At 39.3% G+C, this 24,619-nt stretch overlaps 1 protein-coding gene across 2 annotated transcripts in view; it reads left to right on the top strand.

The window, feature by feature from the left end:
* Reln (reelin) overlaps positions 1-24,619 on the top strand; it is a 439,528-nt gene that overhangs the window by 199,353 nt on the left and 215,556 nt on the right. For both annotated transcript variants that reach the window (XM_005377236.2, XM_005377235.2), the window contains exons 5-7: positions 6,461-6,493; positions 8,979-9,057; positions 23,683-23,779. In XM_005377236.2, coding sequence (XP_005377293.1) covers positions 6,461-6,493; positions 8,979-9,057; positions 23,683-23,779 — 209 coding nt within the window. The remainder of the gene's footprint in view (positions 1-6,460; positions 6,494-8,978; positions 9,058-23,682; positions 23,780-24,619) is intronic.

The following is a 24,619-nucleotide window of genomic DNA, read 5'->3' as shown; positions in this document are numbered from 1 at the left end:
AAATTTCTTGCTGCTGGCTCTGGGTGGGTCTGGCTACCTTTTTAATTTCCTGAAGAAGGGCGTTTGGACTGGTGCTGTTTTTTCCAAGGTGATTGAACATAGATTTAAACAGCTTCTCGTCAATTCTGAGGCTATATACATCGGCCCACTTGACAGCTTTATCTAGTCCAAAGTCAAAACACCAAGATTTATGTGTGAAAAGAATTTGACACTGAGTTCTTTTGAATGCCCACGGAAGTACACGTTCCACTCATGCTGCTATATAATCTGCTTGGTTCCCTCGTATTTTGAAGGGCAGAGCCTAGATTTCTATCTATATAATTACTTTGAGGGGTTGGTAAGGTTACTAACACACATAAATCAGAGTTCTGTCTTGACTTATGATGTATTACTTCATGCCACCTAGGAATCCAGCCTTATTCTTAATGTACCTGTGAGGATACAGTTGTTTCATATAATAAAGATGCAGATATTCATAATCGAGTTTTTAAGACTTGAAATTTATGAATATTCATTAGCACCTATTGGGGTGTGTCCCCAGTGAGTGAGCATATGTGGACACCATTAAACCCATGGGAGGTGTGTGGCAGTGGGTTCGTGTCCTGTTCTTAAGTAGCTGTTCGGATTGGTGTAGTAGTCTACACTGAGAAGAGAAGGACCAAAAAAACACATTGACAGAACAGTGTGGACTCGGGGAACCACGTTCCTCCCAGCTCCCTGCAGCCTTGCTCCAATAGTTTGGCTCTCTTCCTCATAACTTCAGTCCTTACTCCTCAAGATCCCTTCCTCAGCGCTTGCCCTTGCTGACACCCTCACTCCTTGGAACAAGAACGTGAGGATGTCATCACCGACTGCGTGGACCGCCCCCGGCCCTGTTTCTCCCACACACTCCAGCATATTCCTAGGCTTCCCTCCCTTACTGACCCTGCCAAGAGGCCTCCACAGCCAACACTCTATGGAAATGACATCCCCAAGGTCACCAGTCACGCACCAGCATGCCAGCCCATCCAAAGGACTCCTGCTCATCCTGCCTGACTTCCCTGCTCTCTCTCAGTTTCCTTATTCGGGTTCCTCCTCTCCACAGAGGGCGCATTCCGGGTCACTTTTGAGCTGCTTTTTACACCACTATGTATCTTTTTATGCTGCTGCTGGTGATCTCACACCTATGGCTGCCCCACCCCTGTCCATTTGCTTGGTGCTCAGTGCCGACTCCAACTCAAAGCTGAGTGGTTGAGAGCATGAAGTCTGCAGTTCTCTCCCTGGGTTTGAGTTTCTGCCCTGGCACTTTTCTGGCTGCGCAATCTTTCTAGGACTCAATTCTCTCAGGTCTCATTTAGGGAAAATTATAATACTGACCTTTTTGGACATCCCATAGCAGTCCCAAGAGCCAGGCCCAATGTTCTATGCCCAGAAGAACAAAGTAAAGTTCTAAGGATTAAATGCCATAGTGAAATGGCTAACTTAGTGGCTAGCACATAAATACTCCAAATGTTAGCTATCACCGTTATTAAGGAGCGCTTACATTTAGATGCCTTTCTGGTGCCTTGAACTCAATCTAACCTACACTGAACTTTATTTTCCCCCAAATCTGCAACCCTGTATTGCAGATTGCTTAGTGGCTTCATAAGCAACCCAGATATTAAAGCAGAAACCTTGATTAAATGTTTTGCTTATCTGTTTTTTGCCTTCCTTGTCTGTACACAACGTGTCTAAAACCAATTAATTTTTGTGATATCTTTTGCCATGCCTCCTGCTTTCTTCTTTTTCTTCTTTCCTCCCTCTTCCCCTACTCTTCCTCCTCCTCCTTCTCCTCCTGGCCTTCCACACACGTTGTGCCTATTCACCAATCTCATTTTGTTACTTGCAGTGTGAAACCCTTTCACTCCCTCTAGTTGCATCCTGCTTCCTCTGGCTTTCAAGACCTTCCCTGGACCGTGCCTGCCTCTCGCTAACCTCCTCTTCCACCTCCTCCTCGTCTTTCTCTTTCTTACTTCTGAATGTTATTCGAAGTCCTGGGTGCTAAGACTTTAGATCAACTTAGAGCCGCACTTCCTGCCAACTTCCCCATCTACGAGCTACATTTCCTGGAGTTCTCAAAGGTCTATTCTTTTTTAAATTTTACAGCAGTATTATTTTTTAAAATAACAATTCTGTAATAATTCAAATGGTATATTATTTTGTATTCTAGTTTTTCACTTATACTTTTGCTCATATTTGTAGAGAATTTTTTTCAATGTGTGGGTGTGGCCCCAGGATAGGTAGGGTCATGCATGTGGTAAGACAGTGAGTCACAAGTTTTAGCACTGAATTTCCACCCTTGACAGCTCAGAGGAGGATAAATCTGACCTGAAAAAGTTCTCTGTCTCCCAATCGTAAGTCATAAAACTATATTTTTGTTTTTATCCCATTCCATTTATTTCAGAGTATAAAAGATGATGAGCTGTTATGAAACACAAATCAAGTTGAGGTGGGAAATGAGCAAGAATAGAAAGAGAAAAATAATTGCTAATTTCACTGAGCCTGTGTATAATTTAGCTGTCTTTAAATACTAAGTAATCTTTTATACTGCTCATCAGTATATTCTTGAATACAGGAAGGACTGTTTTCACTCTAAATTTATAACATTTTTGGAAGCTTAATTATCATACTTGAAGGTCAAATAGTGTTTTATTGCAATAAAATACAAAAAGTAATAAAGAAACTATTCCTGGGGAGATGAAAGTCTAGGTTCATAGCTCATTAAATACTAACTTCACAGATCATGTCTAATTTGTCATATTTAGCTTTGGATATTTAATACATTTGAATTTCAGATTAGGTGAAGAGCTACCTGAGGCAAGACTACCTAGGGCCTTTGAATTCCAAAGTGATTCAACAGACAGAGTGCCTGCAACCCAGGACCTGTGTTTGTAAGACTTGTCTGTCATCACATGTATATTGCTTGCCTGACTTGAAAACTTTTGTTAAAAGTGATCAATAATATTAACACAAAGCTGAGTAACCATTCTCCTAATTTGATTTTAGGGACCTTTTCCCTTTGCTGCCCAGCGTAATTAAATCTCTGCCACTTGCATTGAGCAATTTGTTCAACAAGGTGGCTGAAATGATCACTACTAATGAATCTTGGGGTCACATGATTACTTAAAAAGTTTCTAAAAGAAGTCAGTTTAAAGGCGAACACACTTGGCAAGAGAATAACCTTTGAGGAAATTAAATACAATCTCATTTTTTCTGAGGTGCCAATTCTGAGTCGCTGGGACTTCATGAGATTTTCAACTTTTGAAAGATCACAAACAAATTTCACTTTTCTCAATACCTAATGTTGCTTCCAAGTGACTGGTTTTCTACCATGACCCCTGTTATGGTTGATACACTGTGTCAACTTGGGGAGTCTAGAGGTTTGGCTAAGTAACTCAGCAGGAAGCCAGGGTGCTTACTTTGTATACATCCTGAGCCTGTGGAAGAGGAGGGCATGGAGATTATGTGAGAGCTGCACGCCCCTTAGGTGGGGGTAGCCTGTTTACAATGTAAGGGAGGGGAAGAGGCTGCTTGCCTCGATTCCTCCCTTTTGCTCTGGCTGCATTGCTGCTTGGCTGCCATTCCCCCCGCTTGCTCTTGTTGCTTTGCTATCTTCTGCCGTGGAGCCAGCCAAGTATGGACTGAAACCTCCACAAACTGTGAGCTAAATAAACCTTTCCTTCCTTCATTTTGGGCGTTGGTATTTTGTCTCAGCAATGAGAGAAAAGTAACTAAGACAGCCCCCCAGGCTTTTTGTGAAACAGTGATTTCCTAAATAACCACAGAACAGATTTCTGTCCTAGGTCTTGCTTAACACTGTCCAGTAGAAGTATAATATAAGCCCCATGTGTAATTTTAAATATCACAGTAGCTACATATAGAGAATAAAAATAGATAAATGAAATTAACTTGCTTATGTGTTTAATACAGAATTATAAAATATTAAACATTTTAATACAATATAGGCAATATAAAATTATTAATGAGATTTTTACACTCTTTTTATCAAGACTGCTAAATCTAGGGTGTATTTTAAACGTAAGAGTACATCTTGTCAGCACCACAAAAATAGAAATAAAATCATTCAGGAATATTACAAAAAAATAAAGTGCATCTTGATCTGATGTGGTAGTGCTTGCCTATAATCCCAACACTTTGGAGGCTGAGGCAGGAAGTTGCTGCAAGTTTGAGGCCAGCCTGGACTGTATAGCAAAACATTTCCTCAAAACGACCAAAAAAAAAAAAAAAAAAGAGTGCATCTTAAGTATTGGAATACTTGGTATGTTGTAAGATTTCATAAAATTTGGAGGCAAAAAATAGCTTCATATACATCTGTCCCTTACCTACTTGGAGATCTTCCAATAACTAAATTGAGTACCAAAACTAATTTTCCTTTAACATCCTCATCCAACTTGACAAAACTTACTCACTTTTTAGAAGAGCTGAAATAACTTTGATGCCATGTTTTAAAACTATATCTGTCCAAGTGCATTCATTTACTCCTATATCAACCTAGTTTTATTAACTTGTAATTCTCAAGGGTGTTGCATAAATTGAAAAGCAACTGCAGAATTATTAATATAAACAAGAAATTCTTCAATTTTTGTAGCTTCCTGCAGACAACTTAGATAATGCTAGGATCTACAGTTAAAATCTTCTAAACATGGATCCATGTTAAGAAAATGTAAAGGCTGGGTGTGGGGGTACACACTTGTAATCCCAGCACTTGGGAGGCTGAGGCAGGAGGATTGCTGTGAGTTTGAGGTCAGTTTGGGCTACAAAGTGACTTCAAGTCCAGCCTGAACTACATAGTGAAGCCCTGTCTTGAAGAGAAAGAAAAAAAGAATAGAAAATGCCTAATATCATGAATTTGAATTTTAGAAATTCAATTTCAACACAGCTAGTTTGCAGATAAACTCTTGTTTTTCTGGAAGCTTCCAATTCAGCTTGTTCACATACAGCAGGATATTGGTGAGAAAACATACATCACTGTGCCGTGTTCTTGTCTCTGATTGTTGGACAACTGGCAACTATGCCTTCTGTTTCAAGAAAATCTTCAACTAGAATTAGCAATTCAGTGAATTTTGGGGAAACTCTCCTACAACATCAATAAGCATTGGCACAGCACACAAGATCTTTAAATTTATCACCTCCTAGTTTTTTCAGAACTTCCATAGACAGGTGATTTTTCAGAGCACATGCATATATATGCTAAAAGGTTTGAACAGCTGCTACATCGATGATACTTTCTATAGAATCTGCCTCAAACCACCGAACCCAAGCATTTCTAATATGCATGCTGTCATGAAACAATTAGACACACATTTATAATGCTAAGTAAATCTGGATTTTTAATCTAACACAACTGAACTATTTCCTGTCATAATAGAAACTACATTTTTTCATATCTAACTGAAATTATTCCTTGACATATAAAATATTTTAAAATAAGTAAGCTATGAGTTTTATTTTCAGGTAGTAAATTAACCTTTCTTCATAGGTTTGGAAAACCTTAGAGAAAAAAAATCAGCAAAGTTTTCCCTGGGCCGTGATCTGTATCTCCGTCCTCTTCAGGGCACCCTTTCTTGAAACTCATGCTCCGGCATGCCCTCCTCCGCTCCTCGGGTCCACAGGGTCGCTGTGCTTTCACGGATAAGTGTGAGGTCCTTGCATTCAGTCCCACGATCTTGTTCTCCTGATTGTTCCAGTTTTAGCTGCTCTACACCCTGCTCTCAAACTTTCATCTACTCATGCTGAACCTGTGGTTCTTCCACGATGCCGTCCTCTCCTGTTGTCTATGCCTTTCTACCTTGGAAGGAAGCACTTTGTCCCTCCCTGGCCTCCGTCTGTCTTCCTCCTACTGGTCTTTCAAAGCTCAGCAGAGAAGCCATCTTTCTGGAACTCTCTTGATTCTCTTCTTGCCCAGTCAGCCTGGTTTAACACCCCCTCCCATCCCCTTTGCCCTGACACCCTCTGAACTCCATCCCGACACTTACTGCCCTCTATTGCAGTTGCTCCCACCCACCACGGAGCTCTGTGACAGCTAGGATGGTGCTTTTTGTTTCCATTTCCATAAAGTCCAGCACAGCGCCTGGCAGTGTGGGTGCTCGGAAAGGTTTGGTGCATCCATTGACTAGGAGCTCATGTTTCTGTTGTGTGCTTGAAAGGATACGCAGCTAAGCCTATACAGTCAGTGACCCCTGTGTAAGAGGTTGTACTCTTCATTCTAAGGCAAAGCCATAACTTTTAAATACCATAACGAAGTAAAGAGTTGGCCATCTTATTTTAGCATGTTTATCAATATTTTGTTCTCTTTCTAGACGAAGTCTCTAAAATTTGGATTTATTTGATGTGATCCAGGGTGTGTAACTGTATTTGTGACTATCGCTGACTTTTGCTTTTGCCGCTAACCAAGCGTCTTTCTTTTCCTTTCTTGGTCCAGCTCCGACGGAGGCTACCTCACACGCACATTTAGGTAAGTTCAAGGCTCTTCCCTCCATTCTGGGCCTTCTTGATTTGCTCTCCCGGCTATGTGGGCAGGTGTACAGTGGTGTGGAAATTCTCAGCCACCTCAGATTCACCAGCCGGTCACTGGCGTGGGTCTCGGGTGCAGCCTGGGCTTGAACACAGAACTGAGTAAACTCTTCTCTCAGCTGGTCACTCACGCAGGGACTTTCACACCTGCCAGAACCCCTCACTCCAGGGATCCTATTTAGTGTCACGTTTGGGCTGAGTGTGTGGCTGATGAGATTTCCCGGCGGTCCTTCCATCACAGATACTGCAGCACAGGGCCCGTGGGTGCGGGAGAATGGAGCTCTTTTCAGAGTTGAGATTTCTGCTCAAATTAGTACAATGAAAAAGAGAAACAATTTGATCATTTCTTCAAAACTATAAAGGAGACTGTTTAAGTGACTGTCTGCTTTTGTGTGGTACCATAATTTTTTTTCAGTGTCTTATACTTAGCAGTTCAAGTTCTCAAGGCAAGGTTGTATAGCAGTTAAGCATACAGCTTCTGGAACTAAACTACTTGGGTTTTTCTCACTTTCACCACCTGCCAGCCCTGTGATATTGATATGCCTCAGTTCCCTTGTCTGTAAAATGGGGTTAATAGCTGCCTCACAGGATTGACATGAGGATTAGATGAAGTTGTAAAACGTGATGAATGATATGGCATTGTTTGGCAATAAATAAATATAGGAACAAACACCCATTAAGGCTAATCTATTGCCTTTGTACAAAAGTCTCTAGAAAACGAGTGATCTTCAAGAGTTAAATTCTTTGTTTATGTCAATAAGAATTCATTTGAAAAACAATTTCCTATGCTATACAATTTAGTAAGAGTGAAAGAAAGTCATTTTCCCTGGTTCAGATGCGTCTCACTGAGGGGCTTCCAGACAGGTCAGCTATTTGTCTCTTGGGATTTTCCTTTCAACCTATAAACCCAATTAATTTATTTTTCTCTCTGGAAAATCTGCCTTGAGAAGCTCAACTTTTATGTCCTGCTACAGCTCGGGGCGGCTCTGAGTTGGCAGGTGCAGCACCAGCTTAGAAGGATGCCTCCCGGCAGCCAGACCGGCTGGTGACCCGCAGTGGCGCAGCTGAGCCTGGCCAGGCTGGGAATCTGAGAGTGCGTGCCGTACCCTGTGGGCATTTCAGACACCGCGTCTCACGGCTGGGAAGAATCATTAAATCACTCCCAAGCACAGAGTACACCCCGATATCCCCAGTGTCCAGCCTCGTTCTCCTCTTCGTGTGCCTGAGGCCCTCAGTACTTGGGATTCACTGGTGTCCACGACTTCGTTATGTGCTCGCCCGCTGGCAGACCTGGTAGAAGGGGGCTAGGCGGGGCTGTCGCCAAAGAGAATTGGAAACTATGCTTCCTGATTTGGGAGGAGATTTTAATTACCCGTTGAGCTCAGAGCATTATATTTGAGTGAGCATCCCCAAACCATAATATACTGCTTTTGAAAATAAATTTAAAATTTGGGTTTTTTGTTAATCTGGCGATATGATTTTAAGTTTTCTAAAATGCATCTGTTGACTTGTTCAAAGAAAATTATAAAGACCCAAAGAGCTTACATTATAGTTGAGATAGACCTGAGCAAGTCGTCTGAATCAGATGACAGTGCTTTTAAACCACTAATTAATTTTTTATACTGAGCACACTTACACTGGGGCTGCCGTAAAATTTTGCTTCTTCGACCACCCGTTTTCAGTGGAAACACATACTCTATACTTGATGAAGAATTCTCTGATCTTGGCATGCTTGAAGCTCTGTGAAGCTTAAAAATGGGTATTTAACACAACTCAAGGAGCGTGGTAATATATTTAGAACCATCCATGGCTCCCGGGCATTCTTCCTGGTTTTTAAATCAACTTTACTTAGGAATTTTACTTATTCATACCGATAGCTTCTCCTATGCAGTCAAAGCACAGTAAATAAAAAATGAATGAATGTAGGGAATGAGGAAGCAAGCCAGAAGAAGGGTAGTAGGAAAGAGAAGAGAAAATGGGTCAGTACGTAGCAACAGTGTTAACTACAGGTGGACGGCCAGCCAGAGTACCCCATGCCCTGTAGGCTGTGAAGCGAGAGGGAGGCTGAATCTGCCTGACAGCCTCTTGGAAGACGTGGATGGGTGTGTGTCAGTGCGTGAGCCACAAGTTCCCTGTGGACTCTTATTGCTGCTGACCTGGGCCTCCCTGCCTCTCCTGCCTGTGACACTTTGACAGGCTTTTTCTCAGGGGTTCAGGGCTCCAGGCTTCAAGGTGTCTAAACGACTAAGCCTTCACCCCAACCCACAGTAGGAACAGAACAGTCAACTGCTCATTTAAAATTTATTGTTGAGTTTTAAATACTATGTATTATCAGAAGTACAGGATGTTAATACTTTTGTTTAGCTAAATTTATGGTTGTAGTGTAATTCTCTTCTAAATATTACCACCACCACCCTTTTTTTCAGCTGAAATACATACCGACAGCATTATCCTACGAGATGACTTTGACTCCTACCACCAACTGGAATTAAATCCAAATATATGGTAAGTTGCAGGAATATACCTCATTTTGGTTTATTTGATGCAAAAAAAAAAGTAATGCTAACTACACTGTTAAGGAGTAGTTGCTTAAAATTAGATTTCTTATTAATGCTAAAGTATCAGAATCGTTCAACTGTGGTACAGACTCAATATAGACTGTTCATAATGCTTGTTTCTTTATTTCTTCAAGGACTGGATCTAGGTGCTCCTCTGAGCCATGGGTATGGTTGGAATATTTTTCAGTTTTCCAAAAATATTTATTTAGAAAACATTATGCTACAATGCTTCTGATAATTACATTGAGGCCCAATAAAAGAAGATTTTTTTTTGCCTGAGATGACAAATGATGTGAATCATATTTCCAAATAATTCCTAAGTTTTTAGATCACCTCGTTATTTATACTTCAGTCTTTTCTTAGAAGCCTGTTAGTGCAAGCTCCATGGGATTTTTGAGGGCAAAGAAATAATGAACTCAAACTTGTTCATTAATAACTGTTGCATACAGAGATTACTGCGTGAATTTCTTGGCAATGTGTTATATTTTTGCTGACTGTGAAGGAGTAGGTTTGTCAGTCCAGAGCTGGGATCAATCTGTCTAGTTTGGAAAACTATCTGAACTGGGGTTTTCTGTGACATTATATGCCACTGTACAGACAAGCAAGAGTGAAAGAGACTCCAAACTTTCCAATGGTCGTGGGAATCTAAACAATATTCAGTACTCGAAAGAGAATAACCATGTCACCCTCCAGTGTCAGCTTCTGATATTCATGCCTGGTTTTTTTCATGTTCACTGTTTTAATGAGCAGTAATTACATAGAGAGAAGATTAATAAAAGGTTACAGTTCTCCCTATGAGCTGGTAGTTTAATAGAGAAGACCCTAAAACACATCTTTAAAAGCTTGTAATCTAGGATAGATGAAATGCACCACAGGGGTGCAAATAATGTACTGTGAAATTCCAAAAATAGGGACAATGACCCTGGTGGGAGTTTCTTGGAAAAAGTACTCATGAACTGAATGTTAAAGATGACCTGTAGATAGCGTGTTGGGGCTTCAGTACTGGACAGCAAACTTCTATGTCTTCTCTAAAAAGAAATATAGGTCTAGATCATGTAAATATAGAACAAAATATTATTAGAATAGACAGAGTCATAAAGCCACATAATTTATATGCCATTTAAGGAAATAATCTATCAACTGGCCTTTATCTCTCTAAGATAGATCCTAAATATAAATTTATTAAAATAAATTGAATTCTTTATTAAGGAAAAAGAAACTTTTCTAAGTGCCGCTTTACCTGGGAAAAATTCTCTACTTCTCTTGACACTTTTTATATTCCACTAATATAGATGTTATCAAATGATTTATTTCTTTCAAGGCAAGCTCTTTTCTGTCAAGCTAATTCATGGTCTTCAATGAGTTTTCTTGACAAATACAGAATGTGACTTTTATGTGGTTCAAATTCTGTGGTTTTTAAATCAATAAAATATGATTGATTCTGCTTCACCCATTTTCATGACTGATCTAATATGTGCTTTCTTGGCTAAAATTATAGATTTTGTGTCCCTTTAGCTTAAGCTATGGTTTTTATGTGCTTTCTTGGCCAAAATTATGGATTTTGTGTCCCTTTAACTTAAACTATGGTTTTTCCTACCTCTGTAGAAAACCTCTTTTTAACCTTTAAAAGTCAATTTCTTCTGTCTTCTATCAAATGTGCTTCAGAAAGTAATTTTGCTTTATCCCTTACAATTCATAATCTCCTTTGCTTAGTCTTTTAAAATTAAATAAAGAAAAGAAAAACAGAGGCAATAGACACCCATTATTGGAGAGACGACTAGTAGAACAAAGCCGGTGGAGACTGGTATCAGGCTGATCAGGTATGACCCAAGAAACCCCTAGCTGAGCACCCTGAAAAAGGGGGGAGTCGCTTCCCCTCACTGGGCCCCACTTCCTCACAGTAGAAAGGAGGCAACGCCGTCCTTGCTGCCTTCCATGAGTGCCACTGCTCAGTGAAGTCAGGTCCCTCTCGCTTGATCTCTCTCCCTTCCTCCTCCCCTCCCCTCCCCCCGCTTCTCTTTCCTTTCATCCTTCCAGCCTCGACCTCCATTTCCTCTTCCTTCTCTCCCCAATTTCATCCCTTCCACAGGTGATGTATTTACACCACAGACTATGTGTCTCTTCTAAACTCAGATATTATTTTTTTAAAATAATCGTTATTACTAAAACTGTTTTAATCTAATTTATTTAAATGAGTTCCCAAGACTTCCTTCATTACACTTTCATGAAAAGCAAACACCAAATTAAATATTTCTCTCTTGCGTAATCTGTGGGATACACATCGGTGAAGGTAGCAGTAGAGCAGAATCACAGAGGAGGGAAAAAGAGGTTGTGCGATGCCTTGAATCCCTTGAAAATAAACATGAATGCCCTAACGTCAGAAACCAGCACCCAGTAAAATCAGACATCACAGTTAAGTGTTTCTAGTAAAGTAACAAAGCCCATCTTGTTTGGGACTCTCATAGGCAGTTTCACTCTCCTGAGGTCTGTCTCCGTGGTACATATCTTGTCGTGGGAGTTTTGTCTCTTACAGTGTTTTTCCCACAGAAGAGTGAGAGCCACTGGCAGCTCTGCAGCGATGTGGGAAAGAGAGTCCTTGCTCCCGAGTCTGTGTCTCTGTACCCCTGCCACACCCCACTGGATAGGAGCACAGTGCTGGAGGTGCCCCTTTGGGCTGAAATTTCATCATCACCAAAAAACTAGCCTCATAGCTGAGCATAGTAGTGCACCCTTGTAATCCTAGTACTCGGGAGGCTGAGGCAGGAGGATCGCTGCAAGTTCGATGCCAGCTTGGGCTACAAAGTGAGTTCAAGGCCAGCCTGAACTGCATAGTGAGACCCTGTCTCAAAAAGACAAAAAAGAAAAATTTGCCTCAAGAGAAAATGTGCTACTTATATTACCATGTTTCTCCCATGAGGTTCTAAAAGTTTTAAATACATTATTCCATTTTTATTTTATGGATAAATAAAAGGACAAATCAATACACTAAAAGTTAAGCCAAGCATAATGGTACACCTCTAATCCCAGCACTTTGGGAAGCTGAGTCAAGAAGATCACAAGTTCAAACCCAGCCTGGGCAGCTTCGTTAGATCTTGTCTCAAAATAAAAAATAACAAAGGGAGAAGGCCATGGATTCAATCTCAGTATGACAGAAAAAGAAAGGAAGGCAGGAGGGCAGGAAGAAAGGCAGGGTGGGGGAGAGAAGGGAAGAAAGACGGAAGGAAGGAAGGAAGGAAGGAAGGAAGGAAGGAAGGAAGGAAGGAAGGAAAGAAGGAAGGAAAAAAGGAAGGGAAAAAGGAAGGAAGGAAGGGAAAGAAAGAGAAAGAAAGAAAGGAAGAAAGAGAGAGAGAAGGAGGGAAGAGAGAAAGAAAGAAAAAGAAAGAAAGAAAGAGAGAAAGAGAATGAAAGAAACAGAAAGAAAGATTAGACATGTACAACATTAGAGAAGTAGATTGGTTTCAAAGTTAAATCATTCTGCTTACTTGCATTAACTTCACCTAATGAAAGTAACTTCTCATGTAATTAATATCTGTTTGTTCTCTCATGCATAAATGACTGTACATAAAAACAATATAAAATGATATTACTATTATTATAAGTAAAAGAAATAGCTGTTACCCTTTAAAGTGTTTGATGGAAGTTGGAATAAAACCAAGAACTTTTTTTACATCAATGCAGTCTTGAATGTGCCATCTACCTATTCGGTTGTAATACTTGAGTTCATATAACAATTAATAATTTGACTTGGTGAAAAGTTCAATTAATACAAAACTACAAACAGTTAAAGTAAGTCTTTCCCCTACACTAGACCTACCTTTTCTTTCAATTGAGGTAACAGTTTCAGTAGGTCCTTCCAGAAATTTTTATGCTTACACAAATGTAGTTATCAACTCTGCACACAAACTTGGGTATCAGACAAGTAAACCTTTCTTTGTTCGTCCATAAACCAACTTGGTTCTATCAGATTAGTGGAAACTTAATTTCATTCAACTCTGGCTTGCCATCTCTGATTTTCCTGGTTTTTAAGTTAAGTTTGAAGGGGCTTATGAGTGCGACAACAGGTGGTAGGTAGGGACGCACTTCTCATCCCAGACACACGTTCCTCCTCAGATATCTGCTCCGGTCTTTGGGGACCAATCCATACAGGCAGCCTTTGTGCTATCCTGACCACTCCTTCCGAGTTGCTCTGCCTTGGCCCTTGATGAGGGCACGGGAACTGGTACCAATGTAGTTATAGCTCAGGCTTGACGGGAGGGGTGTCTCCACTTTAACTTTGCTCTGGACTAGAGCATACGCGGGTAAACACCTGGGGTCCAACACTATCCTCTCCAATTTGTCATATAGCAGCAGCCGTCCAATTCCTTCCTCCAAAAACGAGGAAGAAAAATCTCGTAGAACTAAATTTGAAGAATGTTATAAGCCATAAGTATGCTTTACCTTATTAACATTTCATTTAAACAATGCTACTTGCACACTAACGACACTTTCAGAATTCCCTTTAATGAGTTACACCATTTCAGTAAGTTCTCCACCTTTCTGGGGTGATGAATGAATAATGTACCTCGGAAGGATGTGGGTTACTTAGTCACGTGCATTTGTCAAAACTCAAAATCCATGTATTTCACGGTGTATAATATAGTATAATTTGCTTCAATTAAACATTTTAGAGGTTATTAAAAAATCAAAAAGTATGAAATGAGATATTTCTGATTTATAGTTTGGAAGAGAGAAAGAGAAAAGGAAAGGAAGGGAAGGAGGGAAGGAGGGAGGGAACAAGAGCAACTCTAAAGTAAATGGATTTTTTAAAACAATTAAGTTTTGTTAAGAAGAGTCTTCACCCTCCAGGCAGTTCCAAATTCAAGGAGGAATCTTCGTTTTGCTTAAGTTCTCCCTTTAATGCTTGTTTTTGAAGATTACTGAGACATCGGGAGTACAAATCACTGATGCTGCAGTGGGGAACACAGACTATTAAAAACACAATAATAGATGGCAGCGAGATGACAACAGATGTTTCCCCTCCGGCACAATGACAGAACAATGCTAATAGCAAATAAATATGCCCTGTTCTACAGAGATCAGGGAGAAGTAGGACTGACTTCTCAGAAGATGCCTTTTAAAGGAGTAAACTGTGATGTCAGCCAGGATCTGAGACATGAAGAAGATTTGAAGTAGTCTCAGATCCTCCAGGACATGCAGACCTCCATCAGCTGGTGATGATACAGAAAACCCTACAACTTTCAGCTGAAAGATCACAGATTCTGTTGCCGCTGGTATTCTCTCGAAAGTACTAGTTTGTTGGCATAGTTAATACAAAATGGAACAAAAGAATTGGTGACTTGGCTTATTAAAGTTCTTCTCCTTTGAGAAAAATAATTGAAGAAGTAATATAAAATACTGCAATTTCAGGATGGGTGTGTCCCTTACTTCCAGCAGAGGCTTTATTCAGTGATTTCTTAGCCTATATGAAGAAAGAGGTCAAGCAAACATCTGAAGTTCCTTAGTATCTTGTAGCCATGTCCTCTTCAGAAATAAGGAAAATAAAAGGCATTCCAGCATTCCGTAATGTGAGAACCACAACGTAAGTGAAGGACTCAGGTAATTGGGTTGAAGCGAGGCTAGTGAACAAATAACTGAGGAAGAAATCAGATAGAATTGAATTATTTTACCCCAGTCTTCGGCAACCCATGGGCAGTAAATCTGGAAGACAGTGTGGATGGGACAGGAGAATAAACCCTACATTTTTTTAAAGAGCAAATGACTAGAAGAGATTGTAAATAAATGAGAAAAGTAAGGTCAAATTAATATTTTCTCTGATCACATACCCTTCCCAAAACCTTTAATACATCATTGTATTCGGCGGTTTGGGAATTATCATTTGATTGTTGGAGGTTCATGGTGTAGCTTTCTGAAATTACATGGACCTTTTTATCTTCCTCTGTCTTGATTTCTTCACCCCTTTATCTATTTCTCTGTTCTCTTCTGTTGATAACTTTTTCTCTTACTAGAAAACCCTCCTCCAACTTTCCTCACTTGTTTCATATTCCTTCCTCTTTTTTTTTTTTTAACTATGATGTAATTGCTCTGGGGAAAAGCTTCATCTATAATAGAACAGTTAACCAGGAGGTGTCCCACTAATAAAATAAGATATCAATCTGTAGGCATATTATTTCCTACTTTAATCCCTGTTTTAGATGACAGAAACAAGAACTCACTCAATGGAATTAAATGTCAAGTACATTTGAAATAAATGAGAAAATATTTCTTCAAGCAGCATGTTGTAGAATTCACCATAGTAGGAGATCAGAATATTGCATGCAGTTGTAGGAGTTTAGAAGGGTTATTTTTAACCTATTTGTCATTGTACCTGTTAAGAAGCACAGATCAAATTTTTTAACTCCCCAGTGAAATCAAGAGAGTTCTCTTACCTTCTGCAGTGAGCAGTAATGAGAAAGAATGAGCTATAAATGGAGTTTGTCATTTTCACGTTCAAGGCAGGTGTTAGCTCCATAAAAAAAAAGTTGAAGGTGATATTATTCTCAATCTTATGGAGTGAACTTTCCTTGCTATTTGTCTAAAAAAACCTACATGTACAAAGAGAATAGAATTTTTAATTTTTTTTAAGCTTTTTTACTTTTTGAAAATGAGCATGTAAATTGCTTACTAGTAAATGGACATGACCTCTGTATTGGAAGACACTGTCTCTTCGTTGTAATATGGCCAGAGGTCACATACATTGGTCATTTATGCACAAATGGAAGATGCAAGAAGGGTTGATGTCTGAAGAAGTCATCTGATGGCGCAGTTACCAAGGGCCTACGGGGCTCGGGAATGGTCACATTGGCGGATTCCCCAGTGCTAGCTCACGTGACGACCTGTGCTAGCAGAGCCCTGTTACCTGGGGGTAGAGACACATTGTCGTTTACTAGAAATGTCTTGTCTTTTTCTAGTTTTAAAGAACTCTAAATAATGAGAACACATGTTACTAAAATTATTTACTGTCTCCATATAGAAATGCTGGCAAGTAGACACTTCCAGCTTATAGATGGCAGATTGTCTCGTGGGGCTGAGTGTCAGATGCTGACCCCTTCAGGGGCAATAAATTAGGAAAGGATAATGCAGTGTGCTCGGTCTTGGGGACGAATGGCGTGTGTCTCAAATGAGAATTTGATGGTAACTGAGTCCAGCGCATTTCTGGGTAATTCACTTGTTTTGGTAGAGTGCCTCACTAAAGGCGGAGTGATTTCACTCCGATCTAAAAAGAGAAATGAGTCACATCAGTAGACTACTCTTGAGAAAATAATATTTCAGTGATTTATTTATTTATTATTATCAGGATGACGTCACCACCACCCACTCAGAAATCTGCAATTGTGCTGAAGAGCCCAGTTTTCCCTTCCTGCCCCGTCCTGAAAGCCCTTCTGAGTCACCACAGCGTGGGGGAACCTCGCTCTCCAGCACATCTCACTCCGGGTTCTCGTGAGCCTGCTGACCGGGTGGTTGGTCGTATTTTTATGCCTAATAACTTTTAAATCAGGATAAAGTTATGATTATCCTATTAGAAGTGGACTCTCTACATCTCAAATTCCTCGTCCAAAATCAAAAACAGCCACCTTAAATTAAAAAACAAAAAAACAACAAGAGAGACCTGGCACCAGCACAACAAGCTTGGGAATTGCCAGGGAGCTGGGTGTGGTGGAAAACAAAACCTTGCTTCAAACTATTCCTTTTTTTTCCATATTTAAGTTTATGATTCGATGCTTGTTGGTTAGCAAGAACCAGGCTTTATATTTGCTGATTTTTTTATGCTTTTGGTAGGGAAAAAAAAGAAGAAAGGTAGAGGAATGGAGGGAGAGAGGGAAGAAAGAAGGAAAGGAGAAAGCAAGCCATGATGCATTCATAATATAGATTTTGATGAATTATCTACTGTGATATACTGTGGTACCTCAATTAATGAATTTGATTCTTTCTGTGATTCTGGTCACAAACTGAGTTGGACAAAAACTGAATCAAATTCAATGGCTAGGTTCTATATTGCTTATGGGGAAATTGATTCGGTTCTTGTCCGGTTCGGTTTATGACCAGAACTGTCAAGAGAATTGAGTTTGTGAACTGAGGTACTTGCACAGCCAAAAGAGTATTGAATTTGACTCAGACTTACCCCAGTCCAAGGAGCTCATTCAATGTTTTCTATGAGATCCACTTCATTTCTCTTACTTTTGTACATTTTTATTAGCAAAACAAAAATCCTTTTATCCTACAAATATAAAACAATTTTTAATAACAGTCATTGGAGATTTTCAAAGTAAACCATGACAGTAAAATGACAAACATTCTTTGAAAAGCACATTCTTTTTATAGAACTGAAATTCTTTTTTTCTTACTGGCTACATTAGGATGGGGTAGGAAGAATATTGAACAAGGAACCAGGGAAAGCGAATTCCAGTCCTGTTTTACCATTTATAGAATGAGGGGGTAATGAGATGCAGTGATATTACAGGTCCCCTCTGGCTTGATGATCTGTGAACTCCAGTAATAGATAAGGCTCATGTGGAACCTAAGCATGTGATAAAGCGCTTCAGAGGAGATTTAATAAAATCTTGCTTTGCATGGTCTTTGAAAATTGCAAGCATTCCCCTTAAAATGTCTTTTAATCATGTTGTTCATGGCAGAATATAGTTTGGTGTGGGCAGTCCACATGATGTGCCGTGGTATTTGTCAGGTTCTTATATTCTATTTATCTCATATTAGGAAATGGGAAAAAAGATGTCTTAAAGTAGAGAAATAGTTAGCAGTTTACTATTAGAGAAGCAATTCATTTCTAATCCTGAGCCTTGGAGGTCACATTCCTTTTCAAATTGAAAAACAGAAGTCTGTTTAACTGGGATTATTTAAAACTTCCTTCTTCCCACACAGCTCGGAACAGCATGCTTCCTAACTTCACAAAGCTGATCATTTTATTCTGAATGAGTTAAGGAGAAGAAATTTCATTGTGACACCATAGAATTAAATGTCCCAACAAACAGCAGCCTTGTTTTCTTCTCTGAGCCTCATCAAACCATCATCCTCCAGTAAATCAAACTCGAGTTCCTAGGAGCGCATAGAACGTTTACATACAGGAAGAGTGCAGGGTCAGACTTCTGAGGGTCTTCACCAAGAGTACCCTTTGGGATTCAATACCTGACTCCACTTAGCCAAATTAAACCATTAGACATAGAGGCCTTCTGAGAAAGTTAGCCGGACAGGACAAAAAGAGCATGTGGGTACTTCAGTACTGTTTTGAATTCTGTAGAGAGGTAGAAATTAGTCTTCTTGGAATCTGCATGTTTATTTATATCTACAGGTTTTTTAAATTCACTTTTCTGTCTGATGTGGTGTTACAGTTTAGATCTGGATTGTCCCACCCCACCCCACCCCATCCCACCCGAGGCTCATAGGTTGGGAGGCGGCTGGATCTTGGGCACACTGTACTTCTGGGTGGAGTCATCCACTGGTGAGTTCAGGGGCCGCATGTGCTGTGCAAGGCGGGGCCTGCTGGGAAGGAGCGGCTCACAGAGGCATGATCTCGAAAGGGATAGCTCCCTCCCTGGCTCCTCCCTTCTCTCGCTGCTTCCTGGCCTCCATGACATGAGTTTTCCTTTACCCAGGCCCTTCTACCATGCCTTCTTGCCTTGGAGTTGGCCAACTATTGACTGAATCTTCTAAAAACCATGGACCAAAATAAGTTTTTCCTCCTTTAACTTGTGGATGTTGTGTCTTCAAGACAAGAAAGTGACTAAGACACGTGGATCCCTTTTCTTCTCTGAAAAGCAGTGACCATCTGTATTTCTCTGCATCCTCTTGTTGGTCTCCATCAGAATCATTGTGTTCATCATGAAATTATGGTTTACCTTGTCTTTTATGATAATGCATTCATATTGGCAGTTATACAAGGCTAAACTTTAATGATAGAAAAAGTATTAAGAATTTCAGCTTGTAGATTCACTTTGAGGGTGGTACAGGTTTGGTCAGGAACAAGAACAGAAATGAATCACACTACTAATCGTCATGGAGAAGTAAGGGGAGACAGGCTTGAATGGATTTGCAGAGAAAGGTGTGATGTGGTCTGAGCTTTCCACCAACTAGAGTAAGGGCAACCTGATTGCTCCCCAGGGATCCATTCTTGGACTTCTTTTCTTTTTTGTATACCTTTCTCTCTCCCTGTCCCTAAGAATATGCACTCCCATGATTTCAACCAGATCCTAAAGTATCGTGTCAGACCATGAAGTTCTGAAAGTCCAGTTAGTTACCTCAGGGTGTCCGCATCACCAGAGAACAGTTTCCAAGTTCTGGAATTCTCAAGGCACGAGCCTTATATGGACTGTTCAGCCTTTGAAACGTGCCTAGTCTGACTGGGATGTGCTGTAAGTATAAAATAACATACCCTATAATTTGAAGCCATAATATAAAAAGAATATATACAAAGAGATTAATAATTTTATATTAATTACATGTGGAAATATACTATAAGTTGAATATACTGGATGAAATGAAACATTATTGAAACTAATTCATTGGTTTATTTTAGTGTAGCCATTAGAAAAGTTTGAATTGCGTATGTGCCTCACATTACATATTTATTAACCAGTGACACTGTGCCGGGTCTACCTTTTCCCTAGCCCTACCTTATTTCAAAGAACTGTTATTTCTTACTTGAGTTACATCAGCACCCTTCAGTCTTTTATACTTCTAAGACATTATTTGTTAGAATAATTTCCCTAAAAGTTGGTGGCTTTGTGAAGAAATTTTCAATGAAATTTAAACCCAGTTCTATAATTTACCAGCTGTGTATCTTTGAATTATCATATCTCTAAATCTTAGTTTCAGCATCTTCTGCATGAGGATTTAAGAATAGAGGGAGAGAGTTTTGTGAATTAATTGTGGCATGGTTTATAAAGCTCCTAGCACAGAACCTGCACTCAGTAAGTGCAGGAGAAAGCCCTCCACTTCCCAGCCCTGTGCTTTACTGTCCTTCCTTATGTGCCGGTACAGATCCAGCCATACAGAACCCCTGCACTAATAGTTCAGCCTGGGACTCATAATTTCTGTGTCCGTCAGACGTTCACCTTTTTCCTTGAGTGGGTAGCTCCTGCGTCTCATTCAGAACCAGTTGTAAGACTGCCTTTGGAAGTGTCCCAGACTTTCCCGGTCTTGGAGAGGTATCGGCACAGCCAGTGAATACTCTCACTGTGAGAAATTAGGAACCATGGAAAATGTCATGGGTATTGGGGTTAGCAAACCCTGGATCCAAACAGCTCCTTTAGCTTCATAGCTGTGTGGCATTGAGCAAATGTCTCTCCTTTCTGAACCTCAGTTTTCTTGTTAGTAATATGAGGACAACAATGACCTCTCTCCTCTTAGAGATCTGAGGTTGAAAGATTTAAGTGGACTCAAGTATCTGACACATCACAGAATTTAAAAGAATCTAGCTTTGCATGGACAACCTCTCTCATAACTATTTGTTTACGTCTCTGCCTTTCCATCTGGAACATGAACTCCTAGAAAAAAAAAAAAAATGACAGTGTTACATTGGTCTTTGTACTCCTAAAGCTTAGCAGAGTGCCTGTAAGTCTTCAACATAAATCTCTTAAATACAAGAATGAATTAATAAATAATGAATAAATAAATAACGCCACTGGCAGTTATGCGAGGGTTCAATTTGACCACCTAGAGGGATGGACATTCAGGGTAAATTAAAATAAATTATGTTGACAACCCCAGTCAGACTGTGAGGAACACAAGCAAAGGGCATTTAAAAGACATTGGCAGGAAGCTGGCAGATTTATCCCATCAGTCTTCAGTGAAGCCATTGTTCCTCCAAGTAGCAACCCAGTGGGTAATATCTGGCCATTATAAATCTTTAAATTTCTTTGACAGGGTACCAATGCCTTTTAAAAATTTTATTGTAAAGTTCTGATATATAACACGATGTATAAGAGAAAGGTCTGGAGGGCATGTTGAACCAGAGAGAAGAGCTTTATCTGTTTGCTTTCCTCATGTGTGTGGGTTTTTTAACCATTGTTATTCCACAAAACAGAAGTAATTTTCCAAACACATCCCATATCCATTGTCTATTCCCTGGCTGTCTAATTCTAGATTGTACGGCATGTACATCAGTATCACTTTTTTAAAATGTAGATATTCAGGTTCCCCTGAATCCTATTTAATCAAAACAATGGGAGGAGGGGTTGTATAAAGGATATTTACTCCAGATATTATTTTCTGATATATGGATGATTGAAGACTGATGATGAACATGCATAAATAGAATGATTGCTACAGAAATCCAAGCAGCAGGACTTAGATTTTATATCAGCAGTGATGGCTCAGTAAGGGTCCCTGGAAACTGATGGCAGATGACCATTGTGAGGTTTGGACGCTCTTTTAATTTTCTCTCTGTCAAAGTTGATGTTTTACACAAGCCTTTCACAGTGACTCTGACACCAAATAATCCTTCTCTATCTCTAAAGAAGCCCACTGTAAGTTTTGTGCTACTTTTCTGTACTTTTATTACAATCAGAGTGTAAAGCATCAGAAAAATAGTAGTAAGAATTTCATGTAACAGATCCTCTATGTGCAACTGGGGAATCAGCTTTTAATCTCCAGTTCTGCAACAGATGAAAATGGTACAAATCTGTGAGAAATTCATAATACAAATAATAGCTAACACATCACGCTTGCTATGTGCCAAGCATTATTTTAAGATTTTTAGACCTCAGACCTTAATAGTTGTTCTGTTTTGAGGTTGTCTTGTATTCATTCTTCAACATATATTTATGAAATATAACATTCATAAATGAAGAACAGGAGACATATGTGTTGCCCTTCCAAAGCTGCAACTATGTGTCTTCTAATGTCAAGGGCATTTATTACATTTTGCTTCCCAGTAATCAAGCGAAAATCTCATGAAGATTTGGGATACCATGAGCTATATTTATTATCAGAAATGTATTATCAGAAATTCTTTTTCCTCTCTTCTAAAAATAATTTTAAAAAGCACTTGACATAATACCAATCCTTTATTCCACACAAGAAAATATATAAGAAGAACTTACATTATTTGCTAAGTTTGTACTTACTATGGTTCTACCTTGACTTTATGAGCTACATCATCTCTTCATACTTTTGTCGTCCTTACTTGGGCGGGAGCTCCTGCTCCCTCTCTGAAATCAGCACACAGCTGAGAGGGTTAAAGCAGCAGTCGCTGAAACAAAGGGCATGGTGCCCTTTCTGGGGAGTTTGGCACCTGGAATGTGAAAGTCTCTGAAAATGCTCTTTCAGCATGAAATACAGCTCTCATGTGATTTGAGGATCAGACAGGGGAAACGCAGATCCTTCTTTCTACATGTTACGTGCATAATGATTTTAAGTTAAAATGTCACCATGCAGAACATTATAAACATCACCACAAGTATACAAAATCAAATGCGTAATAATCACACATTCAGTTTCTACTAGGTAGATGTGAATAAATTTATGTTTGAGATGTTGTCCTAAGTTATCAGACAATTTTCTAATAATAAAACAGCTAAGTAAGTTATTTGCAAGGTTAACTCAGTCTCCAAAATTTGCTTGAATTTAAACTTACATTTCACAACACTATATGGATTTAGATATAACATCCTATTCCATTATTTTTAGCTTAGGTAATAATATATGCACACAAATTTATTTCAGGACCCTTCTTTCTTTTTTTTTTTTTTTTCTGGTACCGGAAATCAAACTCATGACCTCGCACTTGCCAGGCAGGCGCTCTGCCGCTGAGCTAAATCCCCAGCCCCCAGGACCCTTATTTTAAATATTTACAGTTTGTTAATATGTTTTCGTTCTTTTATCTTTAAAATAAAAAATAAAAATAAATAAGTAAATATTTACACTGACCATAATGAAAAAGAGATTTTACATTTGTAAAAAATTCTTTTGATTTCAGAGATACAGATTTTCAATTTATTATATAAGTGAATATTACTTTGCTTATTTTTAATACTTATAACCATTATTGTACAGTGCATGATATATATACTTGTTGATAATATCATTTCCATTATACATTGCTTATTATGAGACTGGTTCTATACTTTGTTTTATTTATTTATTTATTTATTTTTTTTTTTTTTTTTTGGTTTTTTTCCGGTACCGGGAACCGAACTCACGACCTTGCGCTTGCCAGGCAGGCGCTTTGCCGCTGAGCTAAATCCCCAGCCCCTATACTTTGTTTTATAAACACTTTCTCATTTAATCTCACAATAACTAAGATTTAGTTTCATGTTATTATCCCCATTTTACAGGTGAGAACACTGAAACTCTGGGAGATTTAAATAACCTTCTACAAGTGTGAGCAACTGAAAGAATTGATACTTATGTTCAGGGGTTTTTATGGTTTCGGGTCTTCGGAAACTTCTCGCAATATGAAACGCCATTACCTTCTGTGGAGTAGTGATTGAGCTGAATAACAGTAACCATTGCATCTTTCCTTACCTGAGCAGGAAACCACTACTTAGTTCTCAGACTAGGAATCCGTTCTATGTTCCTGCAGGGTTGAATGTAACAACTGTGAGACCGGTGAGCAGTGCGGTGCAATTATGCATGGCAACGCTGTCACCTTCTGTGAGCCATATGGCCCGCGAGAACTGGTAAGTGTACACCATTTGCGAACATTATTCCATGATGCTGTTTACTAAGATCTTTGTCTACAAAAGCTTCTTATGCTCTCGCAGTTTAGATGAAAATTTGAAGTATTACTTATGCTACGGGTCCTATTAAACATATCTCAAAGTTAGGAGGGGTGATCATATGATGTAGTTTCAGATATAAAAATAAAGAATTCAGTAATGAAACTGGAGGATCGATGGGCCTCACTAGACATACTTCATCACTATGATAAATAGCTTTTTAAAAATATGAATATGGTACACATATATAATAGATATCATGTATAAGGAATTTATGACTCAAATTCTTATGTAAACCCTTGCTCTTAAAATTGTCCTTATTTTCTCTTTGCAAGTCAAAAGTGTTATGTGTCATATTTCATTATTTTTAAACTTTGGGTTCTAACCATAGAAGAATTTTGATGGCTCTTTCCATTTTGTTAGATGAAAAGGCACACCGAATAAACAGAATTCTAAGAAATTTTGGTTGATGCCAAATTCCTCAGGAGTAGGTTACTTTTCTTTAAATTAGATTAGCCCTTGCCCGCCAAAGATAAGCTCCTGAATCATGTAAAAGGAAACCAAAGCCTTCTAAACTAAAAGCAGCGACACTGCCAGCGATCAGATGTGGTTAATGAGCCTTTTGCTGATACTTCTCTCTGACGTGAAGGCTACGTTCGTTTCACATTCCTGAGAAGGGGTAGAAAGCAATTATGCTGCATCTTGGCTCAATGACTTTGCTCCAGATACTCTTTTTGTAACACCTCTTATGCTTTTTTTCTGCTTTTCAACTTGAACTTCAATTCACTTTCCCTCTCTCCC

The sequence above is a fragment of the Chinchilla lanigera genome, unplaced genomic scaffold (assembly GCF_000276665.1).
Source record: "Chinchilla lanigera isolate Chin_1 unplaced genomic scaffold, ChiLan1.0 scaffold00009, whole genome shotgun sequence".
NCBI lineage: Eukaryota > Metazoa > Chordata > Mammalia > Rodentia > Chinchillidae > Chinchilla > Chinchilla lanigera.
The sequence above is the reverse complement of the archived record's forward strand: the minus strand, read 5'-3'. Positions and strand labels throughout refer to the sequence as shown.